This window comes from Pteronotus mesoamericanus, unplaced genomic scaffold, assembly GCF_021234165.1.
Source record: "Pteronotus mesoamericanus isolate MK-2021 breed Mesoamerican mustached bat unplaced genomic scaffold, CSHL_Meso_final contig_94, whole genome shotgun sequence".
Classification (NCBI taxonomy): Eukaryota; Metazoa; Chordata; class Mammalia; order Chiroptera; family Mormoopidae; genus Pteronotus; species Pteronotus mesoamericanus.
Genome location: NW_026555285.1, coordinates 3,011,869 through 3,035,881, shown reverse-complemented (window position 1 = coordinate 3,035,881; position 24,013 = coordinate 3,011,869). Strand labels below are relative to the sequence as shown.

The window sequence follows — 24,013 nt, the reverse complement described above, 5'->3', positions numbered from 1 at the left end:
GCAGTGTCAGAAGGAGAAGAGGAAGACCAAAAAATGGAAAATTTATTTGAACAAATAATGAAGGAAAACTTCCCCAATGTGGTGAAGGAAATAGACTTCCAGGAAGCCCAGGAAGCTCAGAGAGTCCCAAAGAAATTGGACCCAAGGAGAAACACACCAAGACATATCATAATTTATGTTACCCAAGATTAAAGATAAGGAGAGAATCTTAAAAGCAGCAAGAGAAAAGGAGACAGTTACCTACAAAGGAGTTCCCATAAGACAAAAGAAACCTTACAGGCAAGAAGGGGCTGGAAAGAAGTATTTAACGTACATCCAAGATTACTCTATCCAGCAAAGCTATCATTTAGAATGGAAGGGCAGATAAAGTGTTTCCCAGATAAGGTCAAGTTAAAGGAGTTCATTATCATCAAGCCTTTATTATATGAAATGTTAAAGGGACTTACCTAAGAAAAAGAAGATCAGAACTATGAATAGTAAACTGACAACTATCAACAGCTGAACCTAAAAAACAAAAACAAAAACAAAAACAAACTAAGCAAACAACTAGAAGAGGAACAGAATCCCAGAAATGGAGATCACATGGAGGGAGATCAGCTGGGAGAGGGGAGAATGGGGGAAAAGGCACAGGGAATAAGAAGCGTAATTGGTAAGTACAAAGTAGACACGAAGAGATTAAGAACGTGATCTTCGGAGGGAATGCTGGTGGGAGAGGGGGTGGAGGGTGGAGGGGGATGAAGGGGAGAAAAAAGTGGGACAACTGTAATAGCATAATCAATAAAATATGATTTTAAAAATAGAAAATTTAAACACCAATTGATTACTAGACTGGGGTTTTTCCTTTAGCCAGAACAGGCTTTATTAAAAGTATTTGTCCTTACCTCTCCTGCCAACCTGCCCAACTAAGTCTGTTACTGAACCCAACCAGTAGGTGGGGTCCTACCACTCACCACCTACCTACCAGGAAAATCTCCAAAGACAGAGTTCAGGGTAAAAGAAAGGAATCTTTTCTTTAATGACAAGTTTGTCCCTAAGATGCCTGGGTAACAAAAGTAAGGGGAAAGGAAAAATCAGATTATGCTATCAAAAATAGCTATTTAAATATTTGTCATTGCAACTACTACATAGGTTCAAGAACTGAAAATAACGAGAACAAAAATCTGTTCACAGTGCTGACTTATTACCACCAAGGTGTTTAGAAATAAGGGCAAGTTTCTGCCTCAAAGTCCATTCCTTCTAAGACACCCAAGGAAAAATCACCCTATCACCTTCTGCCAGCTCAGTTCAAGGTTGCACCAAAAACCTCTTCTCCCACACAACAGTATCATAAATGTATGTGGCTTAGCTGGTTTTCCCCTTCCAACCTCCCTGATTAACAGGGGGCAAAGTCTTCAGTCAGTCTTCCACAGCTCAAACCCATTCCCCATTTCCAGGGGTGTATGTCCCCTGTTACAAGTCTAGACCTAGAAAAGGATACTCAAGTAGAGTCTGTCCAACTCTGAGGAGACTTGATGATTTACACCATCTCAGTTCCACCAGCAGGGACAAAAGAAAAGGGAGGCAGGTAGTGTGACTAACTACTCTCAAGTGGCCTTCCACTCAGTATAACTGGAACTCCGATAACCCATAACATTCTTTTTAAGGAATCACAGGGCTTTGAAGAAAATAAGGGAAATATCCAGGTAGTCCTGTTCCCCTTGGGGAAGGGGGGGATAAGAGAAACAGTTTGTTAGAATCCAAGTAACAACAGTCAGTAAACACAAAGCCAGGTTATTTTGGGGACTAATATCCATATAATTTGGGATCTTGAGGATAAATCTGTGACCTGCTGCAAAGTGAGGGAACTAAGCCTGATACTCCCACATTAAGCTTGGAGTCCTCCAAGGAAGCTAAGATGCTCCCACTCAGGTATACCTTCTGGCAGAAGCAAATGTGAATTCTTTCAGAAAGAAAGTGATCCCAACTTAGGCCCACAGGATATAATAGAGTATGAGCCCATAACTGAAAAATCACCAAGCACAAAGAAATATGCCACCATGGGTAACAGCATACAGAAATAACAAATAGCATATTTAGACTCCCAAGTACTTTATGTTTTGGAGTTATGAATTACAGGCTCTAAAATGTTTAGGAAGCAAAAGATGCTATTGCAGAAGGAGCACAGAGCACACATTTATTAAAAATGTCCAAATTTGAAAAGAATAAGAATTTAGAGAAATAAAATGTATTTATTAAAAAACTCAGTGGCTGACTTAAACCACTTTATTAATGGCACACTATTGGTTTTTAGAGTGGTGAAACCTTCACGGGGTACTGATCGATGAACTGTGGAACATTTAGCATCCCTGACAGAGATGGCAATACACATTAGAGGCTGATAATTGATTATTTAATTCATAATGCTGAAAAATTGGTTATCCATGTAGAAAAATGATATTGGATTCACTTTACATGATAGGAAAAAATTAATTACAAAAAATTAACTTAAATGAAAAAGGTACTTTTTAAATTAATGGGTTTTTTTAAAGAGCAGTTTTAGTTTCACAGAAAAACTGGGAGGGAGATAAAGAGAGGTCCCATATAACCGTTGCCACCATATGTGGATAGCCTCCTCCATTAGCCACATCTTGCCCAGAGTGGTAGTTTTGTTACACTTGATGAACCAACATTGACACATCATGATTACTCCAACTCTATAGTTTACATATACCAAGTTTACAACACCAAGGTTCACTCTTGGTGTTGTACATACAATGGGTTTGGATAAATATTTCATATATCTATCATTATGGCATCAGAGAGAGTATTTTCACTGTGTTAAAAATCCTCTGTGCTCCACTTATTCAATCCTCCCCTCTCTCCAGCCCTTGGCAATCACTTATTAACCATAGTTTTGCCTTCTCAAGAATGTCACATAGAATCATACAGTATGTCACCGTTTTAGACTGGTTACTTTCTTAGTAATATGCATTTAAGATTCCTCCATGTCTTTTTTGCCTTCATAGCTCATTTCTTTTTAGTGCTGAATAAGATTCCATTGTCTAGATGTACACAGTTTATTTATCAATTCACCTACTGAAAGACATCTTGGTTGCTTCCAAGTTATTGCAATTATGAATGAAGCTGTTATAAATATGTGCATTTTTTTGTGTGAACATGTTTTCACCTACCTTGAATAAATCCCAAAGAGCATGATTGTTGGATCATATGATAAAGAGTATGTAACAAACTGCCAAACTCTTCCAAAGAGGCTGTATCATTTTGCATTTCCACCAGTGATGAATGAGAGTTCCTGTTTTTTCCACATCATCTCCAGCATTTGGTATTATCAGTGTTTTGGATTTTGGCCATTCTTATAGGTGTGTAGTGGATCTTGTTTTAATTTGCATTTCCGTGATAACATATGATGTGGTACATCCTTTCATATCCTTATTTGTTACCTGTTTATCTTATTTGGGTATTGACTTTTGTTTCCTGCAACCTTGATAAAGGCACTTATTAGTTCCAGGAGATTTATTGATGTATTCCTTTGGATTTTTTGCATAGATGATCATGTCACCTGTGAACAAAGACAGTTTATTTCTTCCTTCCAAATCTGAATACCGTTTCTTGTCCTTTATTCTGGCTCTAGCAAGAACTTCCACTGTGATATAAAGAAAGAGTGGTAAGAAAGGAAGACATTCTGGCTTTGTACCTCATAGTGGTGGGAAACCCTTTTTTTAGTGCTACACTGTTAAGTATGATATTAGTTGTAGATTGTTTTTGTCAATATTCTGTATCAAGCTGAGGAAGTTTCTCTCCTTAGTTTACTGAGAGTTTTTATTATGATTCTTTGGTGTTGAATTTTGTCAGATGCTTTTTTTGTGCATCTATTGATGTGATCATGTGATTTTTTTTTTAGCCTGTTCTTGTGATAGATTACTTGTATTGATTTTTCAGTTTTGAACCAATCTTGCATACCTGGGATTAATCCCTCTTAACTGTAGTATGAAATTCTTTTTATGCATTCTTGGATTTTGATTTGCTAATATACCACTGGGAATTTTTGCCTCTATGTTTGGAGTGATGTTTGTATATAGTTTTATTGTAATGTCTTTGTCTGATTTTGGTATTAGGGTACTTCTGACCTTAGAGAATGAGGTCAGAAATATTCACTCTGCTTCTGTCCTCTTAGAGATTGTAGGGAAGTGGTATCCATTTCTTCCTGAAATGTTAGATAGAATTCACCAGTGAACCCTCTGTTTTAGAAGGTTATTAATTATTGATTCGACTTCTTTAATAGATATAGGACTATTCAGAATGTCTCTTTCTTCATGTCTGAGTGCTGGCAAATTGTATATTTCAAGGAATTGGTCCATTACATCTAGGTTATCATATTTGTGGGTATAGAGTGGTTCATAGTATTCTTTTATTTTCCTTTTAATATACATGGGATCTATAGTAATGTCCCTTTTTTCATTTCTGATATTAGTAATTTGTATACTCACTTTTTTTTTCCTTAGTTTGCCTGGCTAGACACGTCAATTTTATCGATCTTTTCAAAGAACCAGCTTTGGTTTCATCGATTTTCTCTATTTCCTGTTTTTAATTTCATTGATTTCTGTTTCAATTCCTATTATTTCTTTTCTTCTGCTTACTTTGGATTTAATTTGCTCCTCTTTTTCTAGTTTCCTAAGATGGAAACTTAGATTATTGATAGATCTTTCTTCTTTTCTAATGTATTCAATCCATGCTATAAGTTACCTTTAACCATTGTTTTCACTGCATTCTACAAATTTTGACAAGTTGTGTTTTCATTTTCATTTAGGTCAAACTGTTTTAAAATTTCTCTTGAGATTTCTTCTTTAACTCGTGTTAGTTACAAGTGTGTTGTTTAAACTTGATATATTTGAGATTTTCCAGTTATCTTTCTGTTTTTGTTTGCTAGTTTAACTCCATTGTTGTCCAAGAGCAGATATTATGTGTTTTTTTTTTAATTCTAAAGGCACCAGTGGCATTAAGGGAGGAACTGAAGTGTCTGGCATCAAGGCAAACAGAGAACATTGTCCCTTTTCTAAACCTCCCTCCCACAGAACCAGGAAGCTGGTGCCATATCTGAGACTCCATCTACCCACCTAAAACTGTTTGACCCACCTAGTGTCTCCCCAGAGACTCCAACCCACCCAATTTATAGGCTCACCCAAGCTGCTTTTCCATATGAATGGCTGGTCCTGGCTCATACTTCACAACTTCTTAAATCCTGTCAAACAAGCAACAACCAGCCTCAGTGAACCCCAGACTCAGCATTGATTTGCAGCTGGCCTCACCTGGGAATCTTGAAGCCCAGCACAAGTAGCAGCCATCTCAGATTGCTTTATAGTGCAGGAAGAGGGTCCCCCAGGGAAAACACAGTTTGGGGCTGACCTTGGTCTGCACTACCTGGTAAAACCCAGGGCCAGGACACCCAGTAAACAGCTCAGACCATATTGGAGCATCACCATGCTGTTCCTGCACAGCTTCTCCTCTACAAAGGGTGGAGGTTGGTGGTAAGAGGTCACAGCCAATCCTTGCAGCTGACTTGCATGGATATGTCTCTCCCATTGATCTTCTAATAGCAACCAAGTCTCAAGTACAAGAGGAGGATATTCTCATCACACAAAAATAGGTCACCTTGAGTACCCAGCTTGGGTGATTGGGGAGGCTGTGCCACTGGACTCTGTAGGATACCTACTACATTAGTCCACACTACCAAGACAGGGAATCATAGCAGCTCTACCTAATACAAAGAAACAAACACAGGGAGGCTGCAAAAACAAGGGAACAAAGAAACATGACCCAAATGAAAGAACAGATCAAAAATCCAGAAAAAGAACTAAACAAAATGGAGATAAGCAACCTATCAGATGCAGAGTTCAAAACACTGGTTATAAGGGTGCTCAAGGAACTTAGTGAGGACCTCAACAACATAAAAAAGATCAAGTCAGAAATGGAGGATCCATTGATTGAAATAAAGAACAATTTACAGGGAAACAACAGAAGAAGGGATGAAGCCAAAATTCAAATCAATGATAATGGAACATAAGGAACAAAAAACAACCAAGAAAAAAATTATCAAAAGAAAATAAGGATAGTATAAGCAGCCTCTGGGACAGCATCAAGAAGCCTAACATTCACATCATAGATGTGCCAAAAGGATAAGTGAAAGAGCAAGAAATTGGAAATCTATTTGAAAATATAGTGAAAGAAGACTTCCCCAATTTGGTGAAGGAAATAGACATGCAAGTCCAGGTGGTGCAGAGAGTCCGAAGCAAGATGAATGCAAAGAGGCCCACTCCAAGTCACATCATAATTAAAATGCCAAGGGTTAAAGATAAAGAGGGAATATTAAAAGCAGCAAGACAAAAGCAGTTAGTTACCGACAGGGGATTTAGAATCAATTTAGAATCGAAGGGCAGATAAAGAGCATCCCAGATAAGGAAAGACTAAAGCAGTTCATCATCACCAAACCATTATCATATGAAATGTTAAAGATACTTATTTAAGTAAAAGAAGATCAAAACTATGAACAGTAAAATGGCAAAAAGTACAAATCTATCACCAATTGAATCTAAAAAACAAACTAAGAAAACAAAAAGAACAGAGACAGAATCATGGATACAGAGAGCCTTTTCTTGGCTGCCTGATGAAGAGGAGTGTGGGGGAATGTGTGAAGAGGTTAGGGGATTAAGAAGTACAGATAGATAGTTATAGAATAGCCATGGGGATGTAAAATACAGTATAGAAAATGGAGTAGTCAAAGAACTTGTACGTATTACCCATGGACATGAACAATGGTGGGGGGATTGCATGAGGGAGTGGGGGATGGTGGGTGGAAGGGGGTCAAAGGGGGAAAAATCAGGACAACTGTAATAGCATAATCAATAAAATATAATTTTAAAAAGGAAAAGAAGAAAAAGATAAAGTTTTCATTTCAACTTCATTCCTTCTTTGATCTTCTTCCTTACTTTATGTAGATCCAAGTCACCTAAGCATATGATTTTCTAACTACAGAAAATCTAAAATAAAGAAAAAATCTTGAAAGAAGCCATGGGTGGTAGAGGGAGGATTTTGACTTATAGAGGAAGAAATGTAAGAATTACATCTCACTTCCCAGAAACTGTAAGAACAAAAGTGGAGTGAAACATAGAGTTCAGAGGAAACAAATACCACCAACCTAGAATTTTATACTCTGTGAAATTATCCTTCAAAAGTGAAGAAAAGTCATGGCCAGGTTGCTCAGTTGGTTAGAGCATTGTCCTTATATGCTAAGGTTGTAGATTCAATCTCTTGTCAAGGCACATATAAGAAGCAACCAATGGATGCGTAATGGGACAACAAATCGATGTTTTTATCTCTCTCAAATCAATAAGTTCTAAAAAATAAATTGTTTTTAACTAAAGTGAAGGAAAATAAAGACTTCTCAGACAAGAAAAACTGAGGGAATTTATTGCCAACAGACTTACCTTGCAAAACATGTTAATAGTTCTTTAGAGAGAAGGAACATATATGATTTGAAAATGATAATGCCTAGATGTAGTTGTTTTTGCACTTATCCTACTTGCTGTTCTCTGAGTTTCCTAGATCTGTGGTTTGGTGTCTGACATTAATTTGGGTAAATTATCAGTTGTTTCAAATACTATTTCTTTGTCTATCCTGGTATTCTCATTATGCATATGTTACATCTTATCTAGTAGTCTCATAGTTGCTGGATATTCTGCTGTTTTCTGTAGTCTCTGTTCTCCTTGCTTTTCTCTTTTCAAGGACTCTGTTGATATATCTCCCAACTCAGAGATTCTTTCCTTTGCTGTGTCCAGTTTACTAGTAAGCCCAGAAAAAGCATTCTTCATGTTTGTACAATGGCTTTTTATTTTTTTATCCTTACCGTTCCTTTTTAGTTCTTTGGACTCCCATCTCTCTGCTTACATTGTCCATCTGTTCTCACATACTGTCTACTTAATCCATTAGAGCCCTTAACATTTTAATCATAGTTGTTTTAAACTCCCAGTATGATAATTCCACCTTCCCTACCATGTGTGGTTCTGATGCTTACTCTGTTTCTTCAAATTGTGTTTTTTGCCTTTTACTATACCTTGTAATTTTCTCTTGATAGCCAGATATGAGGTATCAGGTGAAAGGAATTGCTATAAATAGGCCTTTAATAATGTGTTGGTTAAGTGTAGGAGGAGAGTAAGCATTCCATAATCCTTTGATTAGGTCTCAGTTTTGTATGGAACCTGTACCTCTGGACGGTGAGTTTCACAAGTGTTTCTCATTTTTTTTCTTCTCCCCTTAGATGGGACAATGTGGCTAGAGTGGTCTGGAGTTAGGTATTTCCCTTCACCTGGTAAGTTAGATTCTGATGAAACCCCAGCAGGTTAGACTCTAGTCAAATAGTTTCTCCCTGAGGTCAGACCTTATTGAAAAGAACAGAGCTCTCTGGCATATTTCAAAATGGTTCCTTTTTCCCATTTTTCCAGAAGCTTGAGGGAATTTTTCTCCAACATTCACTGTGAAAACATGGTCAAAATCCTGGAGGTAAATCTTACCACACTGGGAGTCCCCGCAATTAGATCTGCACTGATCCCCCAACAGTTCACCTATTACAGCTCAGGTTTTCCTACCTCCACTCTTTTTCAGGTGGTTCTGCTCATGAGCTTCTGCTTCTGTGAGCCACGGCTCCATGTACACTTCTGTCTATGTCTCCAATCTCGGGGACATGGGTTTGCCCTGGGTCTTCCCTTCTCTTGGGTATCTAAGAAAGTTGTGATTTTTCAGTCTGTTTAGCTTTTTATTTGATCTTAGAATTGTGTCGCAACTTCTAAGTTCATTGCATGTGGAAACAAAAACAAGAAGTTTAGAGACTTTTTTTTTTAAGTTTTAGAAGAAAATGTTGAATATCTTTCTGTCCTGGAGTAGAAAAGATACCTTATACCAGAAGCAAGTAATGTTGACCATAAAAGAAAAGATTAAGAAATTAGAATACATTATAATTAAAGACTTTTCTTTTCCAAAAGACATAATGTGAAAAGACCAGCCATCCACTGGAAAAATGTATTTTCCACACATGACAATGAATTATTTTCCATAACATATAAAGAACTTCTACAAATTTATAAAGAGGAAAATTTATTAGAAGATGGGTAAAATAATTATAGATATTTCACAACAGAAGATACACAGATGTCTAATAAATGTGCAAAATGCTTAAAATCATAAATAGTAAGGGAAATGCAAATTAAGGTCATGTTGTAGCAATATTTTATACCCACTAGAGTTGCAAAACTAAAGTTTGCCAGTACCAAGTGCTGGTGAAGATGTAGATGATTAAGATTTTTTTTCAAAAAGTCCAAAAACACTTATGAAGTTTTATTGAAAATAACAATACACAGAAACACCAGATTCTCATTTTAAAGTAAAATTGACCGCATTTTCCAGAATGTTCCTAGTACTTTGCCATTCTTACCACTACTAGAAAACAAAACCAAGATCCCAAATAATTAATGAATTTTGCTGGAAAATATTCTTATGATTCTAGTTCTTTTTCTAAATTTTACACTTGTATCTTTTCAATAATGCAGGTTTTTAAAATATTTGACTGATTAATATTTGTGAGAACTGGACTTACTTTCTTCATATGAACACACACATACACACCCCCTATGCAAATGCAGAGAAAATACACATTTGTTCATTAAAACTTACCTGCTTTAGATAATTTTTTTCTCTTCATACATCAGCATATAAGGCCAATGTTTGATCCATGCTGCAAAACTGTACAGAATGAAAATACCTGTTTTTCCCCTAGGGAAACCTTAAGGCAAAAGCAAAAGCCTTGTGCTACAAAAGAAAAACAAAGCAGAGCATGAGGGCTGTGGAGACAACTCAGATGAATTAAGTACCACAAAGATGAAGATAATTTTTGTGCAAACATATAAGTTTAAAAAGGAGCATTAAACATCTATTTTCCTACAGAAATTATTATGCCAGATAGCTTCATTCCTAAAACAAGTTGTTTAGATTTTAATTAACAAACTCTTAATTCTCTCCTATGTTAACCAATGGTATCAGAGCCTTGTTTGGGGGCTCTTCTTGTCTTCTTTTCGTCACACAGACCTTTGATCAAAGGCCTGTCCAATAATTCCTGTAGAAGATAATCAGTATTTGGTGCTTCTGGGAAAGCTGTTACCTCCCCTTTGACCCTAATACTGGGACTAACTCCAAATTCTGGGGAGCGGCTTCATGTTTTTAGGTTGTACTACAACAAATTTTTTTAGCATGGAGTTTTCTTTAAGGCTACAAACTTTACCAGTTGATCTCATTAAACAATGGCCTAAAGGCAAGAGTTCTACAAATAGCATGAATCAAACACTTGCAGACTTCAACAGAACACAGTTTACATTCATCTCTAAACCTGAAATTTAAGAAACAATTAGTTGGTTTCCAACTTGTTTCCATGCTGGTTTAAAGTTTGAATAATTTTACATTAAATATTTTGTTTAAATATTAAACATTAAATCTTTTTTTTTAAATATCCAGACAGAAATAGAGAAAGCAGGAACAAAAGACAAAAGAAGAAACAGTCCAATAAATAGACTTGTGACTTCTATGCCATCTGTAACAAGGGGAGAGATTTCAGTGTGTATTTCAAAATGCCTGGGAGCTAGTATCTAAAAAGTTACCTCTATACTTGGCATAAATCAATTTTTACACACCTACAAAGAGGTAAGAAACCCAGAAAACAAAAAGAACTGGGATGATCTGTTGTGTGAGGAAAGGGCCAATATTAGACTGTTAGGTTCATTTAATAAGTTAGAGTGAATATTCTGCAGCATTAAAGAAATTGTCATTTCACTTAGCATGACTGAGTCCTTGCCACACAGATTTCTTCCTGAGAAGTAAAAAATTTCTATTTTAATTATCCCCAAATAATACCTTGAGCTGGTTTAAGTCCACAGGAGGAAGACTTGCTGCTAGGAGGAAGCACCAAATTGGTTATTTCAGTAAATCTCAACATCACTTGCTCATATGTTCTCAGTTAATTATTCATCTTTGTTTTCTCAATTAACATTAAAAACTCAACTTGTTAATACAGGTACAACCTTTTTTAAATTACCAGTTATCAATACACAGCAGTTCCTTGGTATTACCGAAGAGATGCTTCTCCCATAGCCAATTTACACATGGGTTACCTCAAAATCTTTTAAATTATCATTCAAAGTTAATCAAGTTGTAAATGTTACTGAATAGCTTGGCTTATCAGTTATGCAAGGGGATCCAAGGAACAACAGTAGCACAAAGCAAAAAAACCTCAGAGGAAAATGCTTTCTTTGTATTTTCATTGCATTTTCAGAGGCAAAGAGATGAGCCACAATGCTACTAGCTTTTAATCAATTAAGCTACATTAAAATGATAACTAATGTACAAGTTTCAGAGCCTCTATTAACTTTCTTAGGAATAGACTTAAGCTGCTGCTTTCTTCGCTCCTCCCCAATCATAAATAGTCACCACTGTAAACAGCGCTCACTTCTGCAGATGTTGTGATTCAGTTGTCAGGGTACAGTTGTAGTAGCACTATCCTTTTTTAATGCATCTTTTTCAACTCAAGTGTCTGAGTATTCTCCAACTATTTGAATGATTTACAATGTATCATGATTTAAGTCACACTTACACATATACTTGCCTTTACAGACTGTAATCTTACAATAATAACCCCTCTAGAAAACATCTTTTCCCTTGAGGCAAGCAAACTCCCTTGGCAAAAGTTGAATTTAAGAAATGGCTACCCAAAATGTGAGTCCCGCCCCCAAGTCACAGGCAGAGAGATTCTTCTTGCACCCGTTTCATAAAACTTTCAAGTCTCTATGCTATATAAGTAGGCTCATCACTAAACACATGAGCCTTCTAAAATTTGACCACTTTAGTGTAGAAACAGGTTTCTAGAGTTCCAGTTTTTGGGTTGTTTTTTTTTTCCGTGCAAGCAGCTGTCTCCAAACTGTTGTAAATAGGCATCCATGCTTGCTGAGGTTCCAAAAACAGTTCAGTTCTAGGGAAGGAAGTGCCAGCCCTGGCATGCTTGGTTTGGCTCTCTCCTGTGTGGTTCTTAACATTAGATGAAGGAGCGCAGGGAGAGATTTCCAGAGCACAAGGTCCATGGAAGGACGGCTCACAGATTCAATCATTTTCTTTGTAAAGACTTCATCAAATTCCCTCTTCAAACCTGTTTTCATGGCATCAGAAAGGACAAGACTGAGGAAATGGTTAGTATTTCTGTCAACTTTAACTTCTCCCTCATCAGTTATCCTGCCCTCAATTTCCCGAAGCCTCCTCACCACTTCACACTGCAGTTCTCCAGTCTTTGGGACCAGCACAGAGCCCTGCTTCAGTTAGCTTTTTCTTTATTATCGGACAATCATTGTCCTGCTCTAGCCTGTGTTTCTTACTACAGGGAACTGAAAGGTCCACGTTCCATGCTCCCACCCGGGATGCTCAGGAAAACGCAGCATCCATCCCATGGGAAATGCCTGGCCCAAGAAGGCTGGAGGCAGCTGCAAGAAGGTGAAGCTGGGCCACCTTCAAGAGGGAGGCCACTGAGGGCCATTCGAGCTTGGCCATGGCCCAGGGAAGCGAGGGAGCTGGCCTGCAGCCCCAGGTGCCCGTAGCCCCAGGCACCTGTGGCCCCAGGCCTGGCAGCTAGGAATTGTAATGTATTGCTGGTTGGACTGAAAATGTATACAACCGCTTTGGAAAATAATTAGACATTGTCTTTGTAAAGATGAACATGCATATACTCTATAACTCAGCATATTGTATAAAAGACAGAGATAAATAATGCATTCCAATATTGTTCTTAAAAGGAAAAACTGGAATTAACACAAATGTTTATCTTTGGAGATTAGATAAAAATATTATGGTATATTCCTATAGCAGAATATTATATAGCAGTGAAAATAAATGGAATACCTCTATTCTTAAACATGGATAGATCTTAGAACTATAATTTTGAATGAAAAAATAAAGTTACAGAAGACTAAATTCATTATACAATTTAAGAAGCACTGGGATGATAAACACAGGATTCAAGATAGCAGTTACTTCTAAAGGGGGTGAAAGAAGGATGGTATCAGATCTGGGAACACACAAGAAGTAATTTTTTTCTAGTTTTTAGGTTGGGTAATAGGTTATTGATAACTAATTTTATTATTGGACTTTAAAACTTCCATCAGTATTACATATATTCTTTTTTTTATGTTTCAAGTATTACATAATAAGATAGGGAATAAGCTTTCCAGATCTGCCTCCAGAAGGCTAGACTATACCTGATCCAGGTGTCCTTATGACTAGAAAGACAAGGTAGAGCAAAAAATATAGGCTTGGAGCACAGGCAGATACCTGAAAAAAGGAGAAGCAGAGGGGCAGGAAGAAACTTTTGGACATGATGGATACACTCATCATCTTTGACTTACGTGATGGTTTCTCAGATGTATACTAATGTCAAAGCTCATCAAATTGTACACTTTAAACACACAATTATTGGACCAATTAAGCTATTAAAATCAAAATACAGGAAGAGGTCGAAGCCTAGCTCTTCTCCCATCTGAACAGTGAGCTAAGGCTGTCTTCCTTCCAGTGGAGGAGTGTGGGAATGCTGGAGCATTCCCTCATACTCTCCCAGCCCTATAGGCAGTTCCCTCCTCTCCTTGAAGGATATGGAGGTGTATTTTGTTTCTTCCTGCATAATAAAAATAATAACTTTTCCTCAAAAATGTTTGATGAATTGTTGGCCTCACACTGTTGAGTGAACTTGGTTTTTTACAGATCAGATACTGTATTACCTAAGTGAGTTACCTAGAGTCTGTTTCTCAGCAGTTAAAAATTTTAGGAGAAAATAAATGAATATTTATTTTTAACTTAAGCATCATTTTGATCTGACAACCTATATGACTTTAACAAATTCCCACATATTTGAAGTGAAGTTTTTCTGACATTGTTATCCTTGAACACTAGATGGTATGGTGAGACCCATCCCTCTGAATGAAGAACTGCACCAAAACAAGAAGTTGTGTCTTGGAAACCACTAAGGAGTCCCATCTAAACTGGAGTGAAGACTTCAAGAATTTTTCTTGTGCTTTTAAAAGTCAGCCTTGTTAACTCAGAAAATAAGTATGGATTTTGTAAATAGTTGAAAAAATTTTTAAGAAAGCTAATTTATTACTAGTGTATGATGTTAATGAGAATATTTTATTTGAGATATATTTGTTTTCCAGAATATAAAACTATGCTCTTTTATTATACTAAATGAGGTAGCAGTGATTTAATAATATCAATTTAATTGCCCAGAGGGGTTGATTTCTCCCTCTGTTTGCTTTATATTAGCCAGTTCACTGGAGGTCACATCTCCACAGAGAAATGCACACCTTTTAAGAAATATTCCTTTGGATTATGACGGTGACAATTAGTAAACTGCTCTAAGGATATAAATGACAACCTGACCATTTTTAAGAGTCTGTATGAATCACCAACAGTTCACATTTATACCCAAAGCTTTCTAATAACCAGAATTTATTTAAGATTGAATCATAAAAATAAAGTTGGTGGAACTGGTCTGTATTATTAAAAGTATTTTTTAAAAGGTTATTAATATTTCTTAAGTCTTTTGACATGTAGAAATCATAATGATTTGTTGGACTACGGTGTTGTATTACTGTTTTGGAGTACAATAGGAAAATATTATTCTGAAAGAGTATGACTATTTTATAGCACTGAGTCCTGAAATCACTGTCAATGAACCTTAAATTTGGTTTTGATCTTAACAGAGAAGAAATATTTAGTCTGGAATACTGAAACTAGCTTTTTAGAATTCTGTCCATAATGCTGCCCATTTTTTCCTCCATATATTTAACATAAAGTGTCTCATGCAAGGCCTTTTAGAAACATTTGCAAACCTTAAGCATACTGGAAGTAAACATTATGGTAGTTCAGTTACAGTCCAAACTGCTCTTTCAGAGTCCTTTTTTCCATGAGAAACTTGAAGAAAATTAATCCAAAGATAAGATTTCTGTTCACTTTCTTATGGTTAGAGAGGCAGTTGCAGTGGCTGATGGCCATCAGGCCTATAGCAGGCCATCCTGAGAAATGACTCCCCTGGCTACGGAGAGGTAATCAGGTTTGCCTCTGCTATTGTTGCTTCCTTTCCATGACATCACATGGCTTCACAAGACCTCTCAGAATTGTGCAGGACAATCCAAATGTTGACCAGATGCCCTGCTTGTACAGCAGGCTGCTTAGGTCCACTGGAAGTTTAAATTCATTATAGCAGACAGTGGAGAACCATCATAAACATTTTGACACAAGATGTGAGTTTGGAATAGCTAGGGAGGGGAGGTGAGGTCCCCTTAGAGATAATAAGTGGTTACAGTAAGCTCTTCTTTAATATGTACTCTTATCGATATGAAAACACTGAGATTTGCTTACATTCCCCCAATTGTGTTCATACATTAATTATACATACTTAAAATTTTTTCATTGATTTGTTTTTTACTAATATGTCAAGTCCATCAAGTATTTTTAAAAAGATTTTGTTTGTTTATTTTTTGAGAGAGGGCGAGAAGGGAGAAAGAGAGGGAGAGGAACATTGATGTGAGAAAGAAACATAGATTGGTTGTATTTCATAGGCCCCCAACTGAGGTCCTGGCCTGCAACCCACGCACGTGCCCTAGCTAGGAATCAAACTAGTGACCCTTTGGTTCACAGGCCAGCACTCAGTCTACTGAGCCACTCCAACTAGGACAAGTCCATCAAATATTTATCAGTAAGTATTTTGTATGACCCAAATGCTTGGAATAATCCCAGGTTTATGGATTTATGTGTTGGGTGTTTGGGGGCAGATATCAGAAAGGAGGAACATAAAAATGGAAAAAGCTATGTATGATTAGGAAATTGAAAATTGATATTTCCATAACACTATTAAAATGGTCAGGAGAATGCCATTTTTTCTTCTGTATAGCTGGTCAGATTTCAGAATTTATTGACAGTTTACTGTGTAGTACCAGAAGGAAAGCTCTCTGTGGTCAGGGACATATAAATATACATGGTCTGTCCATATAAATATACATGGTCTGTCCAGAAAGTATCCAGCCATGCACTATGAAATATAGAGGCATTTATTGAAGAGGATGCAAGAAACATTGTACATAAGACAGTGACACCTCAGTCCCCTTCAAAGTAGGCACCTTGGGACCTCACACAGCTCCCCCAATCGCTATCAGCTGCCCCTTGTATTTTCCCAAATCTCATCAACAATATGACATCTCTTCTTTTTCAAAGGGGATTTTCATTTTGGGAAAAGGCAGAAGTCACAGGGTGCCAAATCTGGGCAGCTGAGGGGCTGAATCCCCTGGGTGATTTGATGTTTCACCAAAAATCTCTGCACAAGACATGATGCATGAGCAGGCATATCGCCATGATGAAGCTGCCAATCACCAGTTACCCATAGCTGCGGCCTTCTGAATCATCCAAATACTTTCCATGGAGGGATGCTCAAACTTAACACAAAATTTGATGCAGATTCGTTGCTGTACTCGCTCAGTCATTTCAAATGTGATGGCCACACAATACACATGCTCAGTCAACAGTGTCTACCACTCCCTACTGATTAGTACAGTGAAGTCGTCATTGTTCACACATGCACATTCTAGTTCACTCCCCTTGGCTACCAGGTTACATCGATGTGCAAACCATTCTTGTTATATTAACAATGGCTGGACTTTTTCTAGACAGACCTCATATACAGAGGGACTTTTTTTTTTTTAAACTGCTGAATCCAGTGCCTGGCATGTAATAGGCATTCACTATTTGTTGACTGATAGAATGGCTGCTGGACTCTGGATAGACCTTGAAGATGAGATGTGTGAGAAATGCTCCCTGACCTCAAGAAGCTCACAGCCTAATGAAAGATACAAATATGTAATCAGATATGGGAATATGATTCTCAGAACGTGGTTCCTGGCCCAACAGCTTTGTGTCACCTGGGGACTTGTTGGAAATGCATATTCTTAGGGCTCATCCAGACCTTGAATCAGATACTGGGGATGGGACTTGGCAGTTTGTGTTCTTCACAGGTCCTCCACTTGATTCTGATGATCTTCAAGATTGAGAGCCACCCTGTGAATTTAACAGGAACAGTTGTGACTCAAAGGAGGACAAGCACAGAATCGGGGGAGTCATGGAGAAAGAGCCTTGTAGAAGTGGAGGTGCTTATGCTGGGTTCTGAAGGGGCCCAGAGGATTGCCAGCAAACAATGGAAATGAGAACTTCTGAGAGAATGTAATAGAGATAGGTGGTCATGCTGGGAAGCAGGAAAGGTCAGTGACTAGGAATGCATGCAAATATTGCTGAACTGTATCCAAGTCTCTGGTATAGCAATACTGACTCAGATCTAGTAATTCACAGTTAAGAGCTTTTATTCCTTAGCCTGAGAAATCAGAATTTGCATTTAAACAATAACACAATGTCTTCCTTTCAAAAATTGTGAGGATAATAATAAATTCATAATTTTTAAAGAACAACTCTACATTTGTTTACTACCAAGTGAAAGAATATGCTAACGTGAGGTGGGATAAACATGGGGCTGGGCCAGGCCTTGACTGTTATGTAGACTACACACAGATTTTTGTGTATTGCTTTCATTGTGTTACTGCTGAAGCTTTTCTTTTATCTGGCTTTTCTGTGGGTTTTTCTTCCTCAGTTTGAAAATATACCCTTTTTTCATAAATTTCCATTTTATGCATGAATAGTTCTGCTTTGGGATCTGCTACAACAATCTGCTTTGGACACACTTTAGAGCAATTGTCATTAAACACGAACTTTTTAAAGTTCTGGTTTTGTCAAGAGTGGCCACTTGGCATTTAGTTGAGGCTCTTACTATTGCTTTTAAGGATTACGCATCAGTTTAATACCTTTATTTCATGTGTAACATCCCTGAAGTCTTTCTTTTTTTTTCTATCATTTTCAATTATATCATATTTCAGACATAAAAAAGTATAAAGATATAACAAATAGGTACCCAATGTGAAGAATTAACATATACTGATCATTGGAGTCTTAATCATAGGTAATTTAGTTCTCTTTTGAGATCTAGATTAGGGCCTTATTTTGCATCTTTTCTACATTTGCTTCCAAGGGCACATCCTGGATTCCTGAAAGAAGGTCCATGCTTTCAGCAGGATCACTGTTTCAGAAGCCAACCAAAGAGCCCGTCAGGACCATTACCAAGAAAGCTGATTGTGCCTTCTTCTAGGATAGACTTTATATAGCCAATTGGTTTTATTTACTTTATTACCTTTGATTTGTCAAATTTCTTTTCTTCTTAGCCTATAATACTTTTCCTAATAGGAAAAGATCACCAGCTACTCTAACCTGGGGACACAGTTCTGGTTATATGGGCCAGTTCTTGAGGGTATTTTAACTTCCTTGTAGCTGAGAAGACTGGTCTCCTACCAGTTGTACAACATGGTGACAGAAGTGTCCTAATTTGAGTTATGGAGGACTGCCTCAGCCACCTAGGAAGGTGATTCTGAGTTATGGCTCACGCCACCTTTATAGTTTACTGACTCTGGAACTTAGGTCTCTGTTATTTCTGGCTAATACATAAATGTATGGTACCATTTTTCAACTCCTGAACACAGATGCCAAATTTGCTTTGGAGACGTTTTAAAAAAGAGGAAATTAAAAATTTCACTGTCAAATTTCATAAATTGAATTTTGAGAAGTTTAAAAAATTTGTTCAATAACAGTAAAAATATTTTTTTACATTCTTAAGTTGACAATATAACTTTACCTCCTAGCACAAATTTAAAGCTATTAAGTTATTCAAAATTCTACCTGAGGTGATGGACCAGAAAACCCTTTATTGGTATTCTAGAGTAGTTGCACTGTCTCTGCTAGAATTTTGTCTTTTGTTTTATAACACAAGAAAATCAACACAGATGAAGGTTTCTTAAACCTTGGCATTATGGTCATTTGGGGCCAGATAATTATTTGCTGTGTGGGGCTGTCCAGTGTATTGTAAGCCACTTAGGTGCATCCCTGGTCTCTACCCACTAGATGCCAGTAGCAACTCCCAACCCAGTATGACAACCAAAAATGTTTCCTAGGAGGCAAAGTCACCTCTGGCTGAGAGCCACTGATGTAGACCAAGTGAATATAAGTGTGTGTCTTACTACATGTGTCAACGCCATATCAGACCTAAGGGCTATTTCATCTAGTATAACCATGACAACTAAGGGTTTTTTTAATAGTCAAGTACCAAAGTTTGAGGATGACAAATTCTGCTGTATCATCTTCAAATGTCCTAAATTAGGCTTAAGGTGGACGTGTGAAAAGCAATTTGCAATCTCTCACTTCCCCAATTTTAATTTAGAGGGTAAAGGGAATAACCTATAACTTTTGCTTGGCTTTGTTTTTCATGTTACTGATACATATGAATAAGTTAGATCATTTTGTAAATATCCTCAACATGCAAATAATTTTTCTACCTGTTTTAAAGGAGTAATGGAAGATCTACAGTGTGGCTACACATACTTGGGCTACACAAATCAATCAAAAGTTCATTTGTGGAGTGCGGTTTGGTAACAGCTATATGTCATATGCAACCAGCCTGACTTGCTGTTCTCTGGAGCAGAGAATTAAATGTATGATATTTATCTCCCAGTACAGAAAAGTGAAATTCCTGCCACATGACCTTAAATGGCACATACACTATTGTTCATCTGGTAAGGATAGAACACATTGTTAAACATGATCCAATTTTATCATATTAGCATTTGACATGTATCTTAGTTTGATATTTTCAATGCAATTACCATTAACTATTAAAAATCCAGTGGGTCTATTTAATATTGTTTCAAATTTTTCTATTATTTAGACCAATTTATTGAATATCCTTCTCCTAAGTAAAACAAGCCTCATGCCAATTGAAAGTGAAGTCCATTGAAAATGGAACACCATGTGCATACTTTAATTTTAGAAGCTGATTAATAAAAATGTATTCACTGTGTTCAGTAAATATTTAAATAGACTCAGATTTCAAGGGAACTTAGATCTCATCTGTTTAGCATATTTCTTTTACAAACCTGGAAGTGGGAGAGCTCAGCATGTATAATGATATCTTAAATCGAGTTCAGAATGTGTCAAGGGTATCATAAAGCATTATCAGCCAAATACTTTCCATTCTGAGTTTTCTTATCGTAAGTGCACACTTCTCCCATACATGTTGACAGATCGCCTGATTTTAACATGTATGTTGTAATAATAAATTCAACAACTTCCATTATTGTAAATTTAGTTATTTTAGTAAAATTATACCTACACATTTAAAATGATCAAATAGCTAAATAAACCTTACTTTGAAACAATAGTCTCAAGACTTCCAGCCAAGATGGAGGTGTAGGTAGAGATACTTTGCCTACTCACACAACCAAAAGAAGGACAACAACAAATGTAAAAATAAAAAATAAACAGAACTGCCAGAAAATTAAACTGTATGGAAGTCCAACAACCAAGGAGTTAAAGAAGAAACATTCATCCAGATCAGTAGGAGGGGCGGACATGGGCAGCCAGGGCAGAGATGACGCACAGCAAGGCATCAGCTGGAGCACTGGGTGGGCAGGTGGGCGAGGTGGTGGCTGGCTAACTGGGCAGTCCCACATCTGCATGTGGATAAACCGAGAGAAACAGCTGGGGAGTGAGACCGTGCAACCCAGGGTTCAAGAGTAGGAAAAGAGAGCCTCAAAACCTCTGGCTGTAAAAATCTATGGGGGTTGTGGCAGCAGGAGAAACTCACAGGAGAGTTCATTGGAGAGACCCACAGGGTCCCAGAAGTACACAAAACCACCCACCCAAATGGGTCCAATTTGCTTGTGGGTAGTGGGGGAAGAGACTGAAAGTGGGGCGAGAGCCCAGCAAGTGGCATTGTTCCCTCTAGGACCCCTCCCCTACATTCAGCATCACAACTCAGCGACCTGGGTTGTCCCACCCTGGTGAATACCTGAGGCTCCACACCTTACAATGTAACAGGCACACTTAGATAAAGAAATATGGCCCAAATAAAAGAACAGGTCAAAGCTACAAAAATAGAACAAAGCAATAAACAGATAGCCAACCTATCAGATGCAGAGTTCAAAACACTGGTAATCTGGATGCTCACATAAATGGTTGAGTATGATTGTAAAATGGAGGGAAAAGTCAAAGTTATGCAAAGTGAAATAAATATATACAGGGGAACCAACAGTAAAGAGAAGAAAACCAGAACTCAGATCAACAATTTGGAGCAGAAGGAAGAGAGAAACATTCAAACAGAACAGGATGAAGAAACGAGATTTCAAAAACGTGAGGAAAGAAGAGGCTTAGGAACCTCTGGGACAACTTTAAACGTTCCAACATCCAAATCAGAAGGGTGTCAGAAGGAGAAATAGAAAACTTATTTGAACGAATAATGAAGGAAAATTTCCCTAATCAGGCAAAGGAAATAGATTTCCAGGAGATCCAGAAGCTCATAGAGAGTCCCAGAGAAGTTGGACCCAAGGAAGCACACAGCAAGGCACAACATAATTAAGTTACCCAAAATTAAAAGTGAGAGAATCTTAAAAGCCTCAAAAGAAAAAGAGACAGTTACCTACAAAGGAGTTCCCATAAGACTATCAGCTTATTCCTCAAAAGAAACCTTGCAGGCAAGAAGGGTCTGGAAAGAAGTAGTAAAAGTCATGAAAAGCAAGAACCTACATCCAAGATTACTCTATCCAGCAAAGCTGTCATTTAGAATAGAAGGGCAGATAAAGTGCTTCCCAGATAAGGTCAAGTTAAAGGAGTTCATCATCACCAAGCCCTTATTATATGAAATGTTAAAGGGATTTATCTAAGAAAAAGAAGATCAGAAACTATGAATAGTAAAATGACAACAAATTCACAACTATCAACACCTGAACTTAAAAAACAAAAACAAACTAAGCAAACAATTAGAACAGGAACAGAATCACAGAAATGCAGATCAGAGGGAAGAGGGTGGAGGGAGAATGGGGGGAAAGGTACAGGGAATAAGAAGCAAAAATAGTAGGTACAAAATAGACAGGGGGAAGTTAAGATAGTATAGGAAACAGAGAAGCCAAAGAACTTACATGGACAACCTATGGACATGAACTAAGGGCGGAGGAACGTTGGTGTGAGGAGGGGTGCAGGGCAGAGGGGAATAAAGGGGAGAAAAAATGGGATAACTGTAATAGCATAATCAATAGAAAATCTATATAAAAAAAGAAACTATAGTCTCCCCACATCCTATATATCACCCCTCCCCAGAGGCAACCAGGTTCAACTATTCTAGCTGATTCTTTTGTATTTATTTACAAACTTCCAAATACATGCCTGTATTTCCCTTAGTAGTTTTTCTATTTTAGGCAGTTCAATCTTCCCACTATTATTATCTTTTATTTTGGTCGCATTGATATTCACTGTCTGTTATGATCATGTAAATGCTATTTACAGCTTTGTTACATTGTGTACTATGATTGCTTATTCTTTTCTTATTGAACTTATTTTCCTGAATTTAAAACTGTCTTTTTTGGGGGGGAGGGTGGTTTTTATTTTATTACTAACTTGTAGCTAAATTCTTCTCCCAGTTGTGTTTTGTAACCTCTTAGTACATTCAAGTACATTAGATATTCTAAAAATCCTTCTTCTGCCTTCTTCTGTCTAAAAAAGACTTTTACCTCCAGTGTAGACTAGATTGCTCTCTACACTTGCTCCACTGGTGTCTTCTGGACTCTCCCTCTGTGTGTATCCTGGGGATTCTCTGTTTCATGAGACCCATTTTTTTCTTTCTCTATCTGGTGGGGCATATCTTTCAGAAGATTTCTGAGAAACGATATGTGGTGGTAGAATGACTGTCAGACAAGATTATAAATGGGAAACAGTTATGATACTGTATCTATAATTTTTATTTTATTCTCACATTTAATTGATAGCTTGGTTGAGAATAGAATTATAGATTGGGAATCATTTTTCCTCAGAATTTTGAAGGCATTGTTTTATGATCATTGTTAGACTACTGAGATTAGTTCAAGGTATGGGTTGAAACTCAATAAACTACAGATACTCAGCACCAGGTATTCTAGAATAACATAGCATGAGGCACAGCAGCCACCTCCTGAATCCTCATATTCATAGGCACAGCTTGCAAAATGTTGTTATTGAGTCCTCTGCTTTCTTTATAAGTTTATTTTTAAAACAAAACAAAAATCCTCTACTTCCATTTTAATGATTTTTGTGGAGGAAAGAGGTGAATTGATATGTTCACATCTCCATTTTTGTATTTTCTGTAATGTTTTAGCATTAAGCATCAAATTCCTTTCCCATGGTCATTTTAAACATTTCTATTCATAAATTTAGTACAAATAGCCACCCTATGATGTTACTATGTGTATTTTCTTCAAGGACAACACCCCAAAAGTGTTGTGCCAGAGGAGCATATGTTCTTCTGCCAACAGAAACTTTTCAAGACTTAATGGAGCCCTAACTGGTTTAGCTCAGTTTATTGGGTGTCATTCTGTAAAGTGAAAGTCGCCAGTTTGATTCCCAGTCAAGACACATGCCTGGGTTGCAGGTTTGGTCCTCGGTTGAGAGATGTATGAGAGGCAATGTTTCTTGCATTAATGTTTCTCCCTCTTCTTCTCCCTCCCTTCTTCTCTCTCTAAAAAATAAATAAAATCTTTTAAAAACTCTAACAACATCAAGTAAAAATAATTTAAGAAAAGACTTGATGGAGGCAGGAATGCCTAAAAAATGAAAACTTTCTAAAAAACAACCTTTGGGGATAAAGAGTTAAATTTCGTTTGACATTACTATAGCATTTTGATGTTTTTCCATTGGTTACATATTGCATATTTTAAAAGGATTTGTTTATCTGGCTTACTATGTCTTTTGGTTCCAGTGTTTAACTCTTATATCT

At 37.2% G+C, this 24,013-nt stretch overlaps 1 protein-coding gene and 1 pseudogene across 1 annotated transcript in view; one reads left to right on the top strand and one right to left on the bottom strand.

Moving 5' to 3' along the window:
• CDADC1 (cytidine and dCMP deaminase domain containing 1) overlaps window positions 1-15,090 on the top strand; it is a 69,177-nt gene extending 54,087 nt beyond the window's left edge. The window contains exon 9 of the mRNA XM_054586337.1: window positions 14,023-15,090. Coding sequence (XP_054442312.1) covers window positions 14,023-14,096 — 74 coding nt within the window. The 3' untranslated portion in view covers window positions 14,097-15,090. The remainder of the gene's footprint in view (window positions 1-14,022) is intronic.
• On the bottom strand, window positions 11,920-12,616 carry LOC129080994 (coiled-coil domain-containing protein 117-like; annotated as a pseudogene).
• Window positions 15,091-24,013: the final 8,923 nt, after the last annotated feature.